This window comes from Scyliorhinus torazame, chromosome 2 (assembly GCF_047496885.1).
Source record: "Scyliorhinus torazame isolate Kashiwa2021f chromosome 2, sScyTor2.1, whole genome shotgun sequence".
In the NCBI taxonomy this organism is placed as follows: domain Eukaryota; kingdom Metazoa; phylum Chordata; class Chondrichthyes; order Carcharhiniformes; family Scyliorhinidae; genus Scyliorhinus; species Scyliorhinus torazame.
The window spans coordinates 361524191-361541281 of record NC_092708.1 but is presented as its reverse complement, the minus strand read 5'-3'; the positions used below and the strand labels follow the sequence as shown (position 1 = coordinate 361541281).

The window sequence follows — 17091 nt, the reverse complement described above, 5'->3', positions numbered from 1 at the left end:
CATGTGTAGCAGCAATCTGAGTTTGCACTGAAACACTCAGACAGCATGTGGCGGCTGTTTGTGCTACAATGGAAGGTGTGACCTTGGCCATCAGACACTGTATCATGATGGGTCCACTGAACTGAGTTGGCCATCATTTCCATGCTGGAAAGTATGGGCTTCAAGTTCTGCGCAAAGCCCTGCACAAGTTGTAACATTCTGTTCTTTCTGGCAGTCTTCCCAATAAAATAAGCATTTTGTTGTGTATACATATCAGCATTCTTCTGTAGGCTTTCCCACTGAAGTACTCTGCCGAAGAACCCCTATATGATCCCATCCTCCAACAAGCTGGTACCCATGTTATCTTTAACCTCTGCCCAGGTTGTAGTTCATTCATGCCCTGTATTGCCAGATCTAGTCTCTAAACCATCCTCTAAGAGATGGGCAGTGTCCGTATCTGAGTTAGTGGTTGGGAGTGTGAAATAGTGATGGTGCTGTGTCATCATCATCACCCTCTTCTCGGTGCTCCTCCACTGTCTCGTCAGGTTGCATCTCCTGGGTTTCTAAAAGGAAAAATATGCAATCATAGAATTCTGGTGGTGGAGAGAAGCAGGAAGTAAGAAGTGAGTGCTTATACCACATGTAGCTTGTAAGTCAGAGGAGAGTGTGGGATGAAGAAGTGGAACGTGCAGAGGAGGATTTGGTATGAGGATACCATTATCTTCATGATTTTTGCTCTGCCACTGGCCTTGCTATTGTTGCTAACTTTTGGTAGGCTCTTAATTCGTAATTTGCTCTGTTTGTTTAACCTTTGCTCTAGAGTCGCCAGGAATCTTTATGATACCGCCACGAGGTTCAAGTTCAAGTACTGATCAATAACTCAACACACCAATTAGTAAGATTCAAATCAAAACACATTTATTATATACAGTAAGTCACTACTTATGCATATAACTCTACTTTCTAGACTATTTCTATCACTAAAAGGTCTATACTTAGCTTCGGAATTGGCCCACCAGGTCAAGGGAACAAATGGCCTTTCTTTCAGGTCCTGAGTCTGCAGGATTCAAAAGCTGGTATGGACTTGTAGCTAGGAGCGCCTACCTCGTAGCGAGCGTTGATTGGAGACTTACATGGTTGGTGCGGCAGCTGGGCAGTTCACTCTCAGGGGTTGATTCGCATTGTTGAGTGATCCTGCCGAAAAAACCGATTTGAACTTGGGGGCTTTACTTTATAGTCCCCAGGGGCTTCCCGCCCTTCGGGGTGGACCCTGTACCTGGTTCCAAATGATTGGACTGCGTCCTGATCACTTGGATCGATTTCTCCAATACTGGAGTTGTTCCCTGATCGCTGGGTGGTCTCTAAATGTCCGTTGGCCTTCCTTTGTCTTGGCCCCTGCTGGCGCCGAGGAGTCTGGCTTGGCTTTATTCACCTTAAGTGTTGCAGTTGTGCCTTGGAATCGTTCATTACTATGCAGATGGCTGCTGGTTTCAGTGCTGTCTGGTTTTTGCAAGTTCCAATACACAGGATTTCTGTACTTGCCCGCTTTTGCCTGTGTTGGCTGAATTTCCCTTTAGTCTTTGCGGTTCCCCATTTTAAGTCGGGAAGTGGCCAACCCAGGTGGCTACACTCCCTCCTTGTGATCCCTAATGCGAAGCGTGAAGGATCACATAACTGCGTTTTTCTTCATTCCCTCACCCAGCGAGCACTCTTCCATGGCCTCTACACTGACCCTAACTATGCAGTAAAAATTTTAACTAACAATTTCTAAGTGGCGCTATGTTAGACAGGGACATGCATTACAACACAAAAAAAAATGGTACCTCTAACTGTCCTCAATAAACTACACTCACTAAAACATTCAGTCATATTAACTTCCTAAACAATACAAAATAATAGCAGCATTTACATTTTTCCTCTGGCTCGGCAGTCAAGCACAGGGGTGGACAATATTTCCATTTCTTTATTTACAAAAGATGCAACACAAATGGGCTTTATTGTAGATCAAGGGGTTCGGGGGCCTGGTGAAAACCGAAAATAGGGGATCTCAATCTGTATACCGGAGTGCTAGCGTGGTAGGCTCTCCTTCGTCATTTCCTCATGCGGATAGTCTTCACGATGCTGCAGAGTATCACCAATGCTAATAGGGATTCGACTACGTAGGAAAGGGAGTACCATGTTATGAGCTTATCACACCATGATGGTGTGGTGTTGCCTGTTACTGGGCTCTGGGTGCTACGGGGAAGTGAATCATTAACGGCCGGGGGGGGGATTGGGGTCAGGGGGTTCGCGTTCGCGCGCAGCCGAATACACATTACAATGGTGGTGATCAACACGGAGGATGTCCTCATTGTTCTTCTTCTTTCTCTTCTCTTCGTTTCCTTCCTTGGGGCTTCTGGAGTTCTGTGGGATCAAACAGAGTTTCTGTTACTATCTTGGTTAATATCTCGTCTGTTAGTATGTCTGTCCTTTAGTGCCAATTCCCCTTTACAATTTGTCACCATGTGTGACTCCCTCATTTGTTTTTTTTTTTAAACACCGAATATTCAGGACAAGACACGCTTAAAAATACTGAAACAGTGCGAGCCGTCTCGCAGGCTGTGCGATTTACCATCCAAATGTTTGAGGATGTAAATAGGATAGGGATGGCAACCTAAGGGTTGCTGGAAAACAAAACAAAACTTTTTGAAACAAGAGTGCCAAAATGAGGTGCGTATGGGTCGCGACAGGTAAGATTTGGATGGAATCCCCGGGTAGAATGGCGACCAATGCCGCGTGTGCTCACCCCGAGCATAGCTGACCAGAGGGGGGGGTCCTCAGGCAGGGCGGAGACCAATGCCGTTTCTCCACTGCCTGAGCAACCAGCAAGAACGGGCAAAAATGTAGTCATCGTGGGGGGGGGTTGCCGTAAAGGTTCTACCTTCGAACCACAAGAGCAGTTATGAACGGGGGTCTGGCAAGCTCTCAGCGGTTTCTGCCGATGAGCGTGCTGGCAAGTTTTCATAGGTTTCTGCCGACAAAAAAGGCGTGGGGCCGTGGAAAAAAATTTCCGATCTTACATACAGCACATAACAATAACAGTAACAAACAACATTAAACATGCTGCAGGTTCCATCAGAAAGGACACCGTTTCTCCCAAGCGGTTCCTTTTTAAAACATCATCTGGACACCTTAGTTATCAGTTGCGAACAGGGTCGCAAAGGGGTTCTCGCTTTGGGAGTCAGACTCAAAGTCGTCATCTTCTCCCGGATGCCATACTCTCGAATGTATAAGGGCTGATAGGGCTGCATGGTGCAATTTGGGGTCCATCTCGTCGTTCCGGACGAGCCAGTATGAATTATCGCGGTGCCAAAAGGTGGTGTCTAGTTCTGTGGGGACGGAATCGTCATCGTAGGGCGATGGTCTTTGGTGGGATTTGTTGAGGAATGTGATGAGGAAGAGATCACTCGAATAGTGGTCAAATCCGCTGGTTGTGGGTCCTGTTGCCTAGTAGGGAGGCGTGCTGTGGCTATTGTCTGAGTCAGTCGCTGTCGCTGCTGCTGCTGTCTGTGGGCGTTCCGGGGCAGAGTCTAGAGTTCGTGGGTGGAGTCGAGGGCGAGTCCGTGGATGGGGTGGACGTGTTGGGGGAGGGTAAGGATACGTTGGGTGTGGGTGGGGTGTGGTCTGCTGCGTCGAGCATGACGTGGTGTGCGTGATTGGACTGTGGGCCATATGCCTTAAGCTGGTTAATATGGAACCACGCAGTCTTTCCGTTGGGGTACTTAATTTTATACACTGAGGGGCTGACTTTGTCCGTAATGGAGTACTGATACGAATACGCTGACGACAGGAATGTGCTGGGGTTGTAAATAGAGAGCATGACCTGCTGTCCTACCTCAAACTCAGTCGCATGCACTGTCTTGTCGAAACAGGCCTTCCTCTGTTTCTTTCTTCTGCCGACGCAGCAGCTAGCTGAGCCGTTTTCACATTTTCAACTAACTGACTGCGTTCTCGTGTGTGAGGGACGTCACTTCGGGGCTGGTCAAGTCCAATCCTAATAAAAATTCTGTGCCTTTAATGGGGCGTCCGGTCATGAGAGTGTGTGGGGTGAAACCTGGAGTGTTGCTTTTAGGGTCCGATTCATGCGCTCCACGATACCACTTGACTGGGGGTGGTGTGCGATGTGGAATTTTTTGGTAATGCCAAATATCGTGAGGACGTTCTTCATGACACGTCCCGTAAAATAGGAACCTTGGTCGGATTCAATGCTGCGGGGGAGTCCCCATCTCGTAAAGATGTGGTGGGTTAAGACCTTGGCTGTGGCCTTTGCCGTGTTCGTTCTGGATGGAAATGCCTCTACCCATTTCGTAAAAGTGTCTATGACAACTAATACGTACTTGTAACCATTCCTGCAGGGGGGCAATGGTCCTATAAAATCAATCTGGAGGTTAGTCCAGGGGCCATTAACGGGGCGGGTGTGGCTAAATTGAGCTTTCTTTGCGTATCTGTCCGGATTGTTTTGGGCACAGAGAAGGCAATTCTCAACGTAGTGCGTTACATCTTCCTTTAAACTTGGCCACCAACAGAGCTGCCGGAGGTGGGCTGTAGTGGGATCAATTCCCTGATGTCCATGACTGTCATGGAATAAACAAATAAGTTGATTCCTGTCCTGTTCAGGAACCACATAAAGGGTGTCTTTTAACACCACACCATCATGTGTGGTCAGTGCATTTTTAAATCTAACATAGGGTGCTGGAAATTGTCCTTTCAAAATCTCCCTGAGATTGCTATCCTGCTTCTGGGCCTGCACTAAATCCTCAATATTAGTCTGCGAGAGCTGAACTGCATTCACTGGTGCGCTTTCGGGGGGTTCCAAAAATATCCATGCCTGGAACCTGCTTTGGCCAGTGCGTCGGCTTTTACATTTCCTGGGGGGGAGAGGAACAGTGGTGACTGCGAACTTTAACAATAACAAAGGTCCTGTCCTGTGCTTTCTCTAAAATGTGGCGGAGCAATGGGGCTGAAGGGAGGGGTTTTCCGTCTGCGGAAACAAATCCTCTTTCTTTCCACAGGGGTCGGAATTCTGTAAGGCTGTTGCAGACATAGAGGCTGTCCAAGTATATGTCTGCTGGGCTGGTGAAGGAATCTGGGTGATCTATAATATACGCAACGGCTGCTAGTTCTGCCGCCTGCGCGCCTAAGTGGCCTGGTAGCTTTAAGGAGATTTCTTCTAGGGCGCGTCCCTGCGCGTCCTCGACATATATGCCGCATCCTGTAATGCGCTTCCCTTCTAATACTGTGGAAGAACCATCCACATAAATCCCTAAAGGTGCGCACGTGTCTGTGTGCTGGGGGCTCTGGGGTGAACTACCTATCTTTCTGGGGAGTGTTTTCACAATAAAGGGGCCTGTGTTGTGGTGCGGTGAGATGATTTCACATTCATGGGGGGTGCCTGGGTACTGAAGGTTATCGGCTAAGAAAGTGTGGGTCTTGGTCCTTTTAACAGTGATGTCCCGTCCCTGCAAAAGGGTCCATCTTGCTGCGCTAATTTGGCTGACTGTACCGTCCTTAAGTCGTCCGTCAAGTAAAAGTTGGGTGGGGGTGTGTTCCGTGAGGATTGTAATGGGGTTTAGTCTGGTTATGTAGGAAAAATACTGAACTGCCCAGAAAACTGCGAGCAGGTGCCTTTCACAGGCCGAAAATCCCTGCTCCACAGGATCTAAAAGTCTGGAGGCGTAAGCCATGGGTCTTAACTGTTCGTGCCGTTCCTGGAGGAGCACGGCCGAAAGGGTGCTATCGGTGCTAGCTATCTCTGTAGCGTAGGGGGATAGCGGATCTGGAACTTGTAGTGCGGGGGCTGCTATGAGTGCTCTTTTCAAAGCATCCACAGCATATGTATGCTGCGGAAGCCATTCCCAAGGGGCTCCTTTCTTTAAGCGTACCGAGAGGGGTGCTGCCTTGCTGGCGAAACCGTTAATATGGTTTCGGCAGTAGCCAACCAGTCCTAAAAACGACCAGAGGGCTGAAACATTCTGGGGAAGGGGCAAGTTGGCAATCGAGTCAATTCTTTTGTGCTCGATCTCGCGTTTACCGTGCGTGATAATCGTACCCAAATATATCACTTTGTTTTCAAAAATCTGGGCCTTTTTTGGGTTTACTTTGCAGCCAATCTGTTGTAGGAGTTCCAGGAATTCGGACAGAAGCTCGATGTGCTCTCCCTTGGTGTCTGTCTGCAGAAATAGGTCGTCCACATACTGGACCAGACATTCGGGGTGAGAAAATTTTGATAATCCATTTGCCAGCTGTCGGTGGAAAATGGAGGGGGAGCTGTGGAATCCTTGTGGAAGGCATGTCCACGTGTACTGCTGACTTTTAAAAGTCAAGGCAAATTTGTATTGGCACGCTTTTGCCAATGGAATGGACCAGAATCCGTTACTGACGTCCAAAACCGTAAAATATCGTGAGTGGAGTCCCTGTTTGAGCATGGTCTCGGGACTTGTGGCTACCGTGAGGGCTGCTGCGGGGTGTCTTTGTTGAGTTCCCGGTAATCGATGGTCAGTCGCCATGATCCATCGGGCTTTCTCACTGGCCAAATCGGGGCATTATTAGTGGAGGCTACAGATCTGAGTACGCCCTGCTCTAATAAGCTGTTGATCACTTTTGAGATTTCTCCCTCTGCCTCTTGGGGAAATCCGTATTGCTTTTGGGGTCTAGGGTCAGGTCCTGTGATTTGAACGGAACCAGTCATCCGGCCACAGTCATGTTTGTGGGTCGCGAATGCTGTCCTGTGCTTTTGCAGAACTGCCCTAACCCGCTTGTCTGTGCTAATCTTGGGCGGGTCAAGCCAGAAATCGCCGACGGCACTAATCTTGTTAGCGTATTCACCTATTGTGAGCGTTGCGGGGGCTCGTGCGGATTTTGCCATTCTCCAAACACATTGGTTTACCGGATCAAATGAAAGGTGGTGGGAGTTCATAAAGTCAATTCCCAAAATGTGTTCTGCCGTGTGGGGTAGATCGACTAAAACTATGGGGTGCTTTGTCGTTATATTGCCAATCTGAATGGGTACAGGGGCTGTGATGTGTCCCTGCTGTGAGTGGCCTGTGAAGCCACTGAGGGTGATTGTGGCTGTAGTGGGCCACGTGTCTTTCTGAAACATGGTGGAGGAATTTATTGTGGTGCGGGACCCTCCTGTGTCCCAGAGAAATTCGATGGGCTGTCCCCGTATCTTTGCTGCAACTACTGGTCGGCCGGACCTATCCCAAAGGGTGTCGCAGACGCAACTGGGGAAGCCCGAACACCGTCAGTCCGTTCCGTTCAGTTCCGTCTGGTCTGAACGGGTGCTCACACTATGTATGGGCTCTGTCCTATTCTGATTCAGAGTGCCTGCCTGCTGGGCTCACTGTGGCTTTCGTGGGGCCTTGCATTCTCGTGCAAAGTGTCCAACTGTCCACAGTTGTAACACTCATGTGGCTTTTGTGGGGGGCTGGTCCTGTCTTTGTTCACCCACGCGGGGTTCTGGTGCGTTTTCACCGCTTGGATGTCTGCTTCTGCCTGCTGTTCCTCGGGTTTCCTAACTGCGGGTTTGTTTTGGACAGATTGCTCCCAGGTGCGGGACAATCTCTTTAAAACCCATTTCTCATTATGCGCTTCTTCTGATGGGTCATCGTTGGTACAGGTTTTTTGTCCTGCCTCTGTGGCATGGGAGATAAGGGTGCGGGTCCATTTGGCCATACCTTCTTGGGACAAATGGGCGCGGTCTAGATTACCGAAAACGGCTGTAAAATGAATCCACAGGCGTTCAGTAAATGCTGTGGGGTGTTCCGTCTTTTTCTGCCTGCACTTATTCAGGCCTTCTACTGGGTCACCTCTGTTGTAGCCGATCGCATCTAGGATCGCTGCGTGCATCTCTGCAAGGGTGCCTCCTCCTACATTCTGTGGGTCGGGAAGGGCTGCTACGACCGAAGGGTCTAAACTCAAAACTGTGAGCTTCACTTGCTCACGCTCGTCCAGGCTGTACATGGTCGCCTGCTGCTTTACTCTGGCAAAGAAATGGTGGGGGTCTGAGGTGGGGAGGAACGGTGTGATTTTCTCGTACGCGTCCCGTAATTGGGTCACGGTTAAGGGGGTGGTATAAACAAATTCTGTATCTCCGTCCGATGTGACTGTGCGGTGGGTGGTTACTGGATTCATTGGTGCCTGAACTATCTGCGATGTGGGGGATTGGGGCGCTTTTCTCTTCTGGGGCTTTCCTTGCGCACATGTTCCCTGAACATATCTATGCGCGGTCTCATTTAATTCTTCCCAATCCGGGCCGTCTTCTGCATCTAACTGGGATCCAAAGGTGCTGTGGAATCCATTCTGAACTGAAAGCAAAGACTACAGTTCTGCAATCTGCTCCCGGCACTTTGCGTGATCTAATGAGCTTTGTCTGTGCTCCGTGGTGGTAGCATGGAGTGCTCGTAATGCTGCTTTCAGGTCGCTACACTGCCTTTGCAACGCCTCTACCTGTTTCTCTGTTTCCTCTCTTACCAGGACTGCACGTTGGGTGTCCTGATAGGCCTTTTTGTACTGTGTCTGGAAGCTGCTTAGGTGCGCCAGACAAGACTGGTGTGCCTACTTGGCATCATCCACCTCTCCGTCCTTTGCTGCTAACTTCCTTCTTAACTCTATGTTCTCTTTCTCAACCTCACTTACATCGACCTTGCTCATTCAATGTATTCCTTCTATCTCTTTACGGAGCGTCCGAACGACCTCCTCTGTGCCTCGCACTTGTGCCAGACAGGACACGATTGCCATCGGCTTGCGAGCTTTCCCTAAGCTTTTCTTATGAATCTCTGACAGGTTCTCCCACCAAGTATGTCCTATACTCCCGGGTCCAGTTTCCTTATTCTCACAGAATTCACTCCAAAGGGGCCATCCTTTCCCTTTGAGGTATTTCCCGATTTCCTCTTCCCAATCGGGACACTGACCTACTCTACTGCTGGTTGCTGCGACCACGAATTCTTCAGGGTTCATGAGGCGTTGCATTGCCCGCATTGCCATCTTTCCTCTCTAAATACTCTCTTAAAATATTAAGGCGGTGCTGTAATTACGGGTACGGCTTTCGCTATTTTCCGGAATACAAACTCCCGACAGTTTTTCGCAACAAAAATCTATCAGTTTTACCTCATAGCCCTGTTAGTTACGCATGCATTAACACACTTCCGAATTATGAGGATTGATCAGAACTGCTTGAACACTTGTGGTTTTTCTGTTTTCAATTGGACTTCTAATTCAAAGGTTGCGGGTTCGTGTCCCACCAGAGTCGCCAGTAATATGCTGCTAACTTTTGGTTGGTTCTTAATTCGTAATTTGCTCTGTTTGTTTAACCTTTGCTCTAGAGTCGCCAGCTATCTTTATACCGCCACGAGGTTCAAGTTCAAGTACTGATCAATAACTCAACACACGAATTAGTAAGATTCAAATCAAAACACATTTATTATATACAGTAAGTCACTACTTATGCATATAACTCTACTTTCTAGACTATTTCTATCACTAAAAGGTCTATACTTAGCTTCGGAATTGGCCCACCAGGTCAGGGGAACAAATGGCCTTTCGTTCAGGTCCTGAGTCCTCAGGATTCAAAAGCTGGTATGGACTTGTAGCTAGGAGCGCCTACCTCGTAGCGAGCGTTGACTGGAGACTTACTTGGTTGGTGCGGCAACTGGGCAGTTAACTCTCAGGGGTTGATTCGCGTTGTTGAGTGACCCTGCCGAGAAGACCGATTTGAACTTATGGGCTTTACTTTATAGTCCCCAGGGGCTTCCCGCCCTTCGGGGCGGACCGATGTCTCCAATGCTGGAGTTGTTCCCTGATCGCTGGGCGGTCCCTAAATATCCGTTGGCCTTCCTTTGTCTTGGCTCCTGCTGGTGCCTAGGAGTCTGGCTTGGCTTTATTCACCTTAAGTGTTGCAATTGTGCCTTGGAATCGCTCATTACTATACAGATGGCTGCTGGTTTCAGTGCTGTCTGGTTTTTGCAAGTTCCAATGCACAGGATTTCTGCACTTGCTCGTTTTTGCCTGTGTTGACTGAATTTCCCTTTAGTCTTTGCGGTTCCCCATTTTAAGTCGGGAAGTGGCCAACCCAGGTGGCTACACTATCATCATGGGATATCCTAATAATGACAAACATCATCACCTCCATGGGTATAAGGACATGCAGAAGGACCAGCTGGACCCCTTAAATTACGTACTGTTTGGCGGTTGTGATGGGTGAGGCAAAGTCTATGAATATGAGATGAAAGTCCTGATTTATATTTTTGGTAGGTGAATGATGGAGTGAAATGAATTGAGAAGTGGCAGAGGTTACTGACGCAGTTGATAGGACTTATGTAAGGCTGAGGAAACAAGGTTCAGACAGGGCATTGGAGGGATACAAGATAGCCAGGAGGGAACTGAAGAAAGGGATTAGGAGAGCTAAGAGAGGGCATGAACAATCTTTGGCGAGTAGGATCAAGGAAAACCCCAAGGCCTTTTACACATGTGAGAAATGAGAGAATGACTAGAGCGAGGGTAGGTCCGATCAAGGACAGTAGCGGGAGATTGTGTATTGAGTCTGAAGAGATAGGAGAGGTCTTGAACGAGTACTTTTCTTCTGTATTTACAAATGAGAGGGGCGATATTGTTGGAGAGGACAGTGTGAAACAGATTGGTAAGTTCGAGGAAATACTTGTTAGGAAGGAAGATGTGTTGGGCATTTTGAAAAACTTGAGGATAGACAAGTCCCCCGGGCCTGACGGGGTATATCCAAGGATTCTATGGGAAGCAAGAGATGAAATTGCAGAGCCGTTGGCAATGATCTTTTCATCCTCACTGTCAACAGGGGTGGTACCAGGGGATTGGAGAGTGGCGAATGTCGTGCCCCTGTTCAAAAAAGGGACTAGGGATAACCCTGGGAATTACAGGCCAGTTAGTCTTACTTCGGTGGTAGGCAAAGTAATGGAAAGGGTACTGAAGGATAGAATTTCTGAGCATCTGGAAAGACACTGCTTGATTAGGGATAGTCAGCACGGATTTGTGAGGGGTAGGTCTTGCCTTACAAATCTTATTGAATTCTTTGAGGAGGTGACCAAGCATGTGGATGAAGTTCAAGCAGTGGATGTAGTGTACATGGATTTTAGTAAGGTATTTGATAAAGTTCCCCATGGTAGGCTTATGCAGAAAGTAAGGAGGCATGGGATAGTGGGAAATTTGGCCAGTTGGATAACGAACTGGCTAACCGATAGAAGTCAGAGAGTGGTGGGGGCATGGAGTGGCAAATATTCAGCCTGGATCCCAGTTACCAGTGGCGTACCGCAAGGATCAGTTCTGGGTCCTCTGCTGTTTGTGATTTTCATTAATGACTTGGATGAGGGAGTTGAAGGGTGGGTCAGTAAATTTGCAGACGATACGAAGATTGGTGGAGTTGTGGATAGTAAGGAGGGCTGTTGTCGGCTGCAAAGAGACATAGATAGGATGCAGAGCTGGGCTGAGAAGTGGCAGATGGAGTTTAACCCTGAAAAGTGTGAGGTTGTCCATTTTGGAAGGACAAATATGAATGCGGAATACAGGGTTAACGGTAGAGTTTGTGGCAATGTGGAGGAGCAGAGAGATCTTGGGGTCTATGTTCATACATCTTTGAAAGTTGCCACTCAAGTGGATAGAGCTGTGAAGAAGGCCTATGGTGTGCTCGCGTTCATTAACAGAGGGATTGAATTTAAGAGCCGTGAGGTGATGATGCAGCTGTACAAAACTTTGGTAAGGCCACATTTGGAGTACTGTGTACAGTTCTGGTCGCCTCATTTTAGGAAGGATGTGGAAACTTTGGAAAAGGTGCAAAGAAGATTTACCAGGATGTTGCCTGGAATGGAGAGTAGGTCTTACGAGGAAAGGTTAAGAGTGCTAGGCCTTTTCTCATTAGAACGGAGAAGGATGAGGGGCGACTTGATAGAGGTTTATAAGATGATCAGAGGAATAGATAGAGTAGACAGTCAGAGACTTTTTCCCCGGGTGGAACAAACCATTACAAGGGGACATAAATTTAAGGTGAAAGGTGGAAGATATAGGAGGGATATCAGAGGTAGGTTCTTTACCCAGAGAGTAGTGGGGGCATGGAATGCACTGCCTGTGGAAGTAGTTGAGTCGGAAACATTAGGGACCTTCAAGCAGCTATTGGATAGGTACATGGATTATGGTAAAATGATATAGTGTAGATTTATTTGTTCTCAAGGGCAGCACGGTAGCATTGTGGATAGCACAATTGCTTCACAGCTCCAGGGTCCCAGGTTCGATTCCGGCTTGGGTCACTGTCTGTGCGGAGTCTGCACGTCCTCCCCGTGTCTGCGTGGGTTTCCTCCGGGTGCTCCGGTTTCCTCCCACAGTCCAAAGATGTGCGGGTTAGGTGAATTGGCCAATGATAAATTGCCCTTAATGTCCAAATTGCCCTTGGTGTTGGGTGGAGGTGTTGAGTTTGGGTAGGGTGCTCTTTCCAAGAGCCGGTGCAGACTCAAAGGGCCGAATGGCCTCCTTCTGCACTGTAAATTCAATGATAATCTATGATTAATCTAGGACAAAGGTTCGGCACAACATCGTGGGCCGAAGGGCCTGTTCTGTGCTGTATTTTCTATGTTCTATGATACGGTATTTGACGATGCATTCATTGACCTTTGCCCTCATGTGTGGCCACAGTATCCAGGTTCTTGGGACGTAACAGTAAATAATTGTGGCACAGTATCCGGGTCCTTGGGACTTAACTCTTGATACTGACATCCACTGCTAATTGCTCAGAGTATCTTTGGAGAGTGTGCCTGGAGGTCTCCTTCCCCATTGATACAAGGCACCTCTCCTTTCTCCTCCTCCATCAATGCCTCCTGTGTTATGTCCAAAAATCTTGGGAGTCCTTTAGTCTTCGCCATTTCCTAGATCAAAGTTCCTGCACAACTGTCAGCACTGCTCCAACGACAGGAGTTGAAGGCTAGCCTTAAGCAGACCATCAACTAATGATTTTGGGTTCCCTACAGATGCATAGTCAGAAAACAGCACATTTAGCGCGTGTTACTCACAGTAATCATTCAATTGAGCAGGGAGCATGAAATTGGCATGTGGCCATCTTAATTGTGCTTCACAATTTCCATGCCTGATTTTGAAATCTAATTTAGACAGAGGTTGCCTGTCTCATCATCTACAGCTGTTCCTTTAGCCTGGCTAGCTTTAAGCAGGTAACATAAATTGTTTAAAAGCCAAGCAACCAATAACATTGCTAAAGTGGCAATGTTATTTAAAATTTAAAATTTGACAAAGATCTGAGTTTTCCATTTTGGCGGTGCTGCTATTCCCTGCATTAAAATACAATAAAAATGCCATCTGCCCTATTTCCCTTCCCCATAGCAACAAGCAGCATTTTATTTCATTAGCTAAGTTACAAGTCAATCCAGAGCCAACCTTTTGATCTGGCAATCATGTTGGAATCAATAATGAAGGAAAGATGGACCGTTAGCCAGTAACAAAGCTTAAAACCTATGACCTCCCATAAATACTTGCTTTCTTGAACAAATTGAACTCCATTTGGGTTAGTGTCACACTGAGGACAAGTGGCCACTAATTTAATAACACACAAAATCCAAGCTTCATTATGTATTTTTTCATACAAGCCCTTGCGTCATCTGCCCAAAGGCAAGTCAGTGAACGAGAGAACAACCTGCTCCCCTCTCCCTTTTCACAGCAAGAGAAACAGAGTATTGAAGCAAGTGCTCTGCGTTTGGCAGCTTGAAGCTGTGAAACTAAATAGATTCCTCCCATAAACATTATTTCCATCGCACCAAGGAAGAATTCCAGATGCAAATTGTTGAAAATAGGAAATATATTTAAGTTTATTACTTGGACTGGTGACTGTGATTTGTGAAACAATTAAACAACTTAAAATATATTGCAACAAATGAGTAATCATTTAAAACAAAACCTATTTATATTTTTTCTTCACTTGGCATGCCTGTCACAGAAAACAATTATGAGAGCTGTTGTATAATTACTCACTTTCCAGACTTCTTGCTTGTACTTCATAAGGCTTTCCAATAGTTGGCAATGGTACACTATGGAAAACAGTTTTAAACAAGGCTTTATTGAATCCACCATTTCATATCAGCTTATCAAAAATTTCATTAAAATTGAGCAGTTAAATTAACAATAACATAAGTTGACCTGTGTATATTTAAAATCATTACATTAATTCTAGACATGAAGTTAATTCTAACTACTTAATTGGTATTATTTACAAAAGATTGTGTTAGCAATACCAGTTTGTGAGCTCCCAAAGGCATTTTCTCTTAAGTATTGATTGCTTTTGAATGGTGACAAAGACCTATACATACTAATTCGTGCCTGTGTGAAAATTATTCCATGTTTATTTAAAACAATTTGTTTGCCAGTAAGCTATTATTGACCGTGTTGAGAAATGTTTCAAAATGTAATCTCACAATGAAGTTGATCAAGCCTGTAAGAATATTATGGATGAGTTTGCTGAGAGAAGTAAAAGAATGTTCTCACTGAGAGTAGAAATAATTTAATAATTGTGAAACCACAACAACTGGAGGTCATAAATATACGACAATCACTAACAAATCCAACAATAATTCATGGGAAACATCTTTATCAAATAACGGAACTCTCAATGACATGGAGTGTGGAGTGGTTGAGGCAAATAGCACGGATGCATTTAAAGAGAAGCAAGGTGAGTACATGAGGCCAAAAGGAATACTGTAATTGGGCGAGATAAATTAATGTGGGAGGAGGTTTATGGGAAGCACAAACACTGGCACAGACCATTTGGGTTCAATGGCCTGTTTCCATGCTGTGAATCTATTTAATTCCATATAAAGGAGGTATTCATGAAACATGCAGCAATGTTTTTTTACTTGACTATGAAATACTACAACTACTGCCCAATAGTTGTAAATGTGCCTCCTGTAAGAATAAAAATCTAAAAAAACAATGCTCTCCTGAAGTACGTGGGTGAAGGCACCAGCAGGCATATTCAACTGTTTTCAGTTTGTCTGTGCACTAGTTCTGGAGATCATTTTGTTAAATCCATGTTAGAAGGATCAACATTATATCAACATCAGTAAGTGATATTAAAACTCAGTAAGAGAATAACAGGTTGTGAACTCTACGCAGAGGAAGGGCAGGTCTAAAAGAGACAATATTGAGATCCCTGAACCTGGAAATAATAGTGGGCGAGATTTTAACTCACTGAAAACCCATTTATTTAGACAGAGTTAAAGACAGGCCCTAGACATCCATGCCTTTCTTAAGATTACAGTGTGTAATGATTTTTAATTTCAATACAAGGAATTAGGCCTAACAGGGTCAAAACAGAAACTATTTGTGGCAACAGCAGCCAGAAGTGTGAGTGGTGTTCCATCTCGGCCACCTCTTAAAGTCTTCAGCATCACAAGTGTCAGTCTTCAGCCAAATCGATTCACTCCATGTGATATCAAGAAACAGATGAAGGCTATGGATAATGCAAAAAGTTTGGGCCTTGACTATATTCTGGCACTAGTACTATGGTAATATTTTATGAGACGGTCAATGAACTACAATGGAGGAAATCCCAAAGGTCAAACTTTATCTCCAAATTTACATTAGCTATACTGTAAATACCATTCTCAATTACTAAAACCGTTTCTAAAATTGTGTGCCCCATATTTACCTAAAGGATATTTTGCACTTGCCTGGATTTGTCGTATACTGCATAGCAATCATCAGCATTGAAGATGCAGAATAATTCACATAAGGTGGAACACCTTCTCGCTTAGATGAACCCACTAGAGAAAACATTTGATAAGCATCAGACTTTCAATTGAAACGCGAGTTATCATCTCTATATTTGTTTACAAAAACTGAGAGTCAGGATTGTCCAATCTCATTCTACAGCCCCAAGCCTTAGCGACCCCATACCCTCCTGCCCTGGGCTACTATATCTCTGATTACTCCGAGCCCCAGTACTTGTCTTAGCACCTATCACGTAATTCTCTTCAAGTTCCAACATCTCCACCTGTGTATGTATCAATAATGGTGAAAGGAAATAGGAGTAATTAATCCGAAAAGGAATAAATGCATGAATTATTCTCTAAATTAGTGTAGACTTTTGCTCCAGATGCTCACCAGCAGAATGCTGCAATAACTTTTCAGAAAAGATAAAGAACTGCTATTGCTTAAACGTGCCTCGATAGTTCAAAGTGCAATGAGTTGATGTGGAGAAGCATGCTATTTCTTGCATGTTGCACATTTTAGGTTTAAAATTAAATTTAACTTGCAGAAATTAGTTATTTCTGCTCCCATTTCTGTATTGTAAAATGAATCAATCGATATTGTTGCCTGTTTCCTCGGTCCAAGCTCCAGTTTTCCTACTCTATCTCAGACCCAGCAATCTTCTCCCCACTCTCTCTCCCCGCCCAACTTGTCCCATGTTCTCTATCAGCCCAAGTCTAGCCTCCTGCTACCCATCCACAAGCAATGCTACCGGAAATGAACTGGTTAGATAAAAAAAAGCGAAGTCAGCAAAATACATTAAAAGTACACTGGAAATGCCATTCATCACACTGAAACAGAATAGAGTAAGAAAAGATATTCATAAACGTTAACACGCTCCACCTGTAGCAGGCTCTCTTTCCATTTTGCCACTGACACAAAGAAAAAGTAGCAAAGTGTTAACACCAAGAAAACCACACAGATACATAGAAGCAAAGAGGAAGAAAAAGATAGTGTAACTTAGCAAATATTTGTTTCTCAGGCACTGAAAAAAAAAACTTACATATTGCCATTGGGAGGAAAGATGTGCTCAGATATTCAATGATATCCTTGTGAAGAAATGGAGGAAATGTTGCTAAGGTGGAAATCATGGTGTAAGGTAAAGTACTCAGAATGTCATCATTGAGGAACGGTAGCAAGCATGTTGTAGTATAAAATATGGATTGTCCCAAGTCTGTTTAAAAGAAAATAAACAAAATTAAGTACAAAACAATCTTAATTGTCAGGGGGGGACAAATTCAAGTTTCGATTAGAATTAATTTGCGATTATGCATTGGTATCTTAATCTATTTAATCCCTCGAATG

General features: G+C 45.4%; 1 protein-coding gene across 2 annotated transcripts in view; it reads right to left on the bottom strand.

Annotated features, from left to right (window-relative positions):
- The window catches only part of LOC140404135 (protein unc-79 homolog), a 347086-nt gene that overhangs the window by 295976 nt on the left and 34019 nt on the right, over positions 1–17091 (bottom strand). For both annotated transcript variants that reach the window (XM_072492555.1, XM_072492562.1), the window contains exons 4-6: positions 16790–16960; positions 15708–15800; positions 14014–14069 (exon numbers count right to left, since the gene is read on the bottom strand). In XM_072492555.1, coding sequence (XP_072348656.1) covers positions 14014–14069; positions 15708–15800; positions 16790–16960 — 320 coding nt within the window. The remainder of the gene's footprint in view (positions 1–14013; positions 14070–15707; positions 15801–16789; positions 16961–17091) is intronic.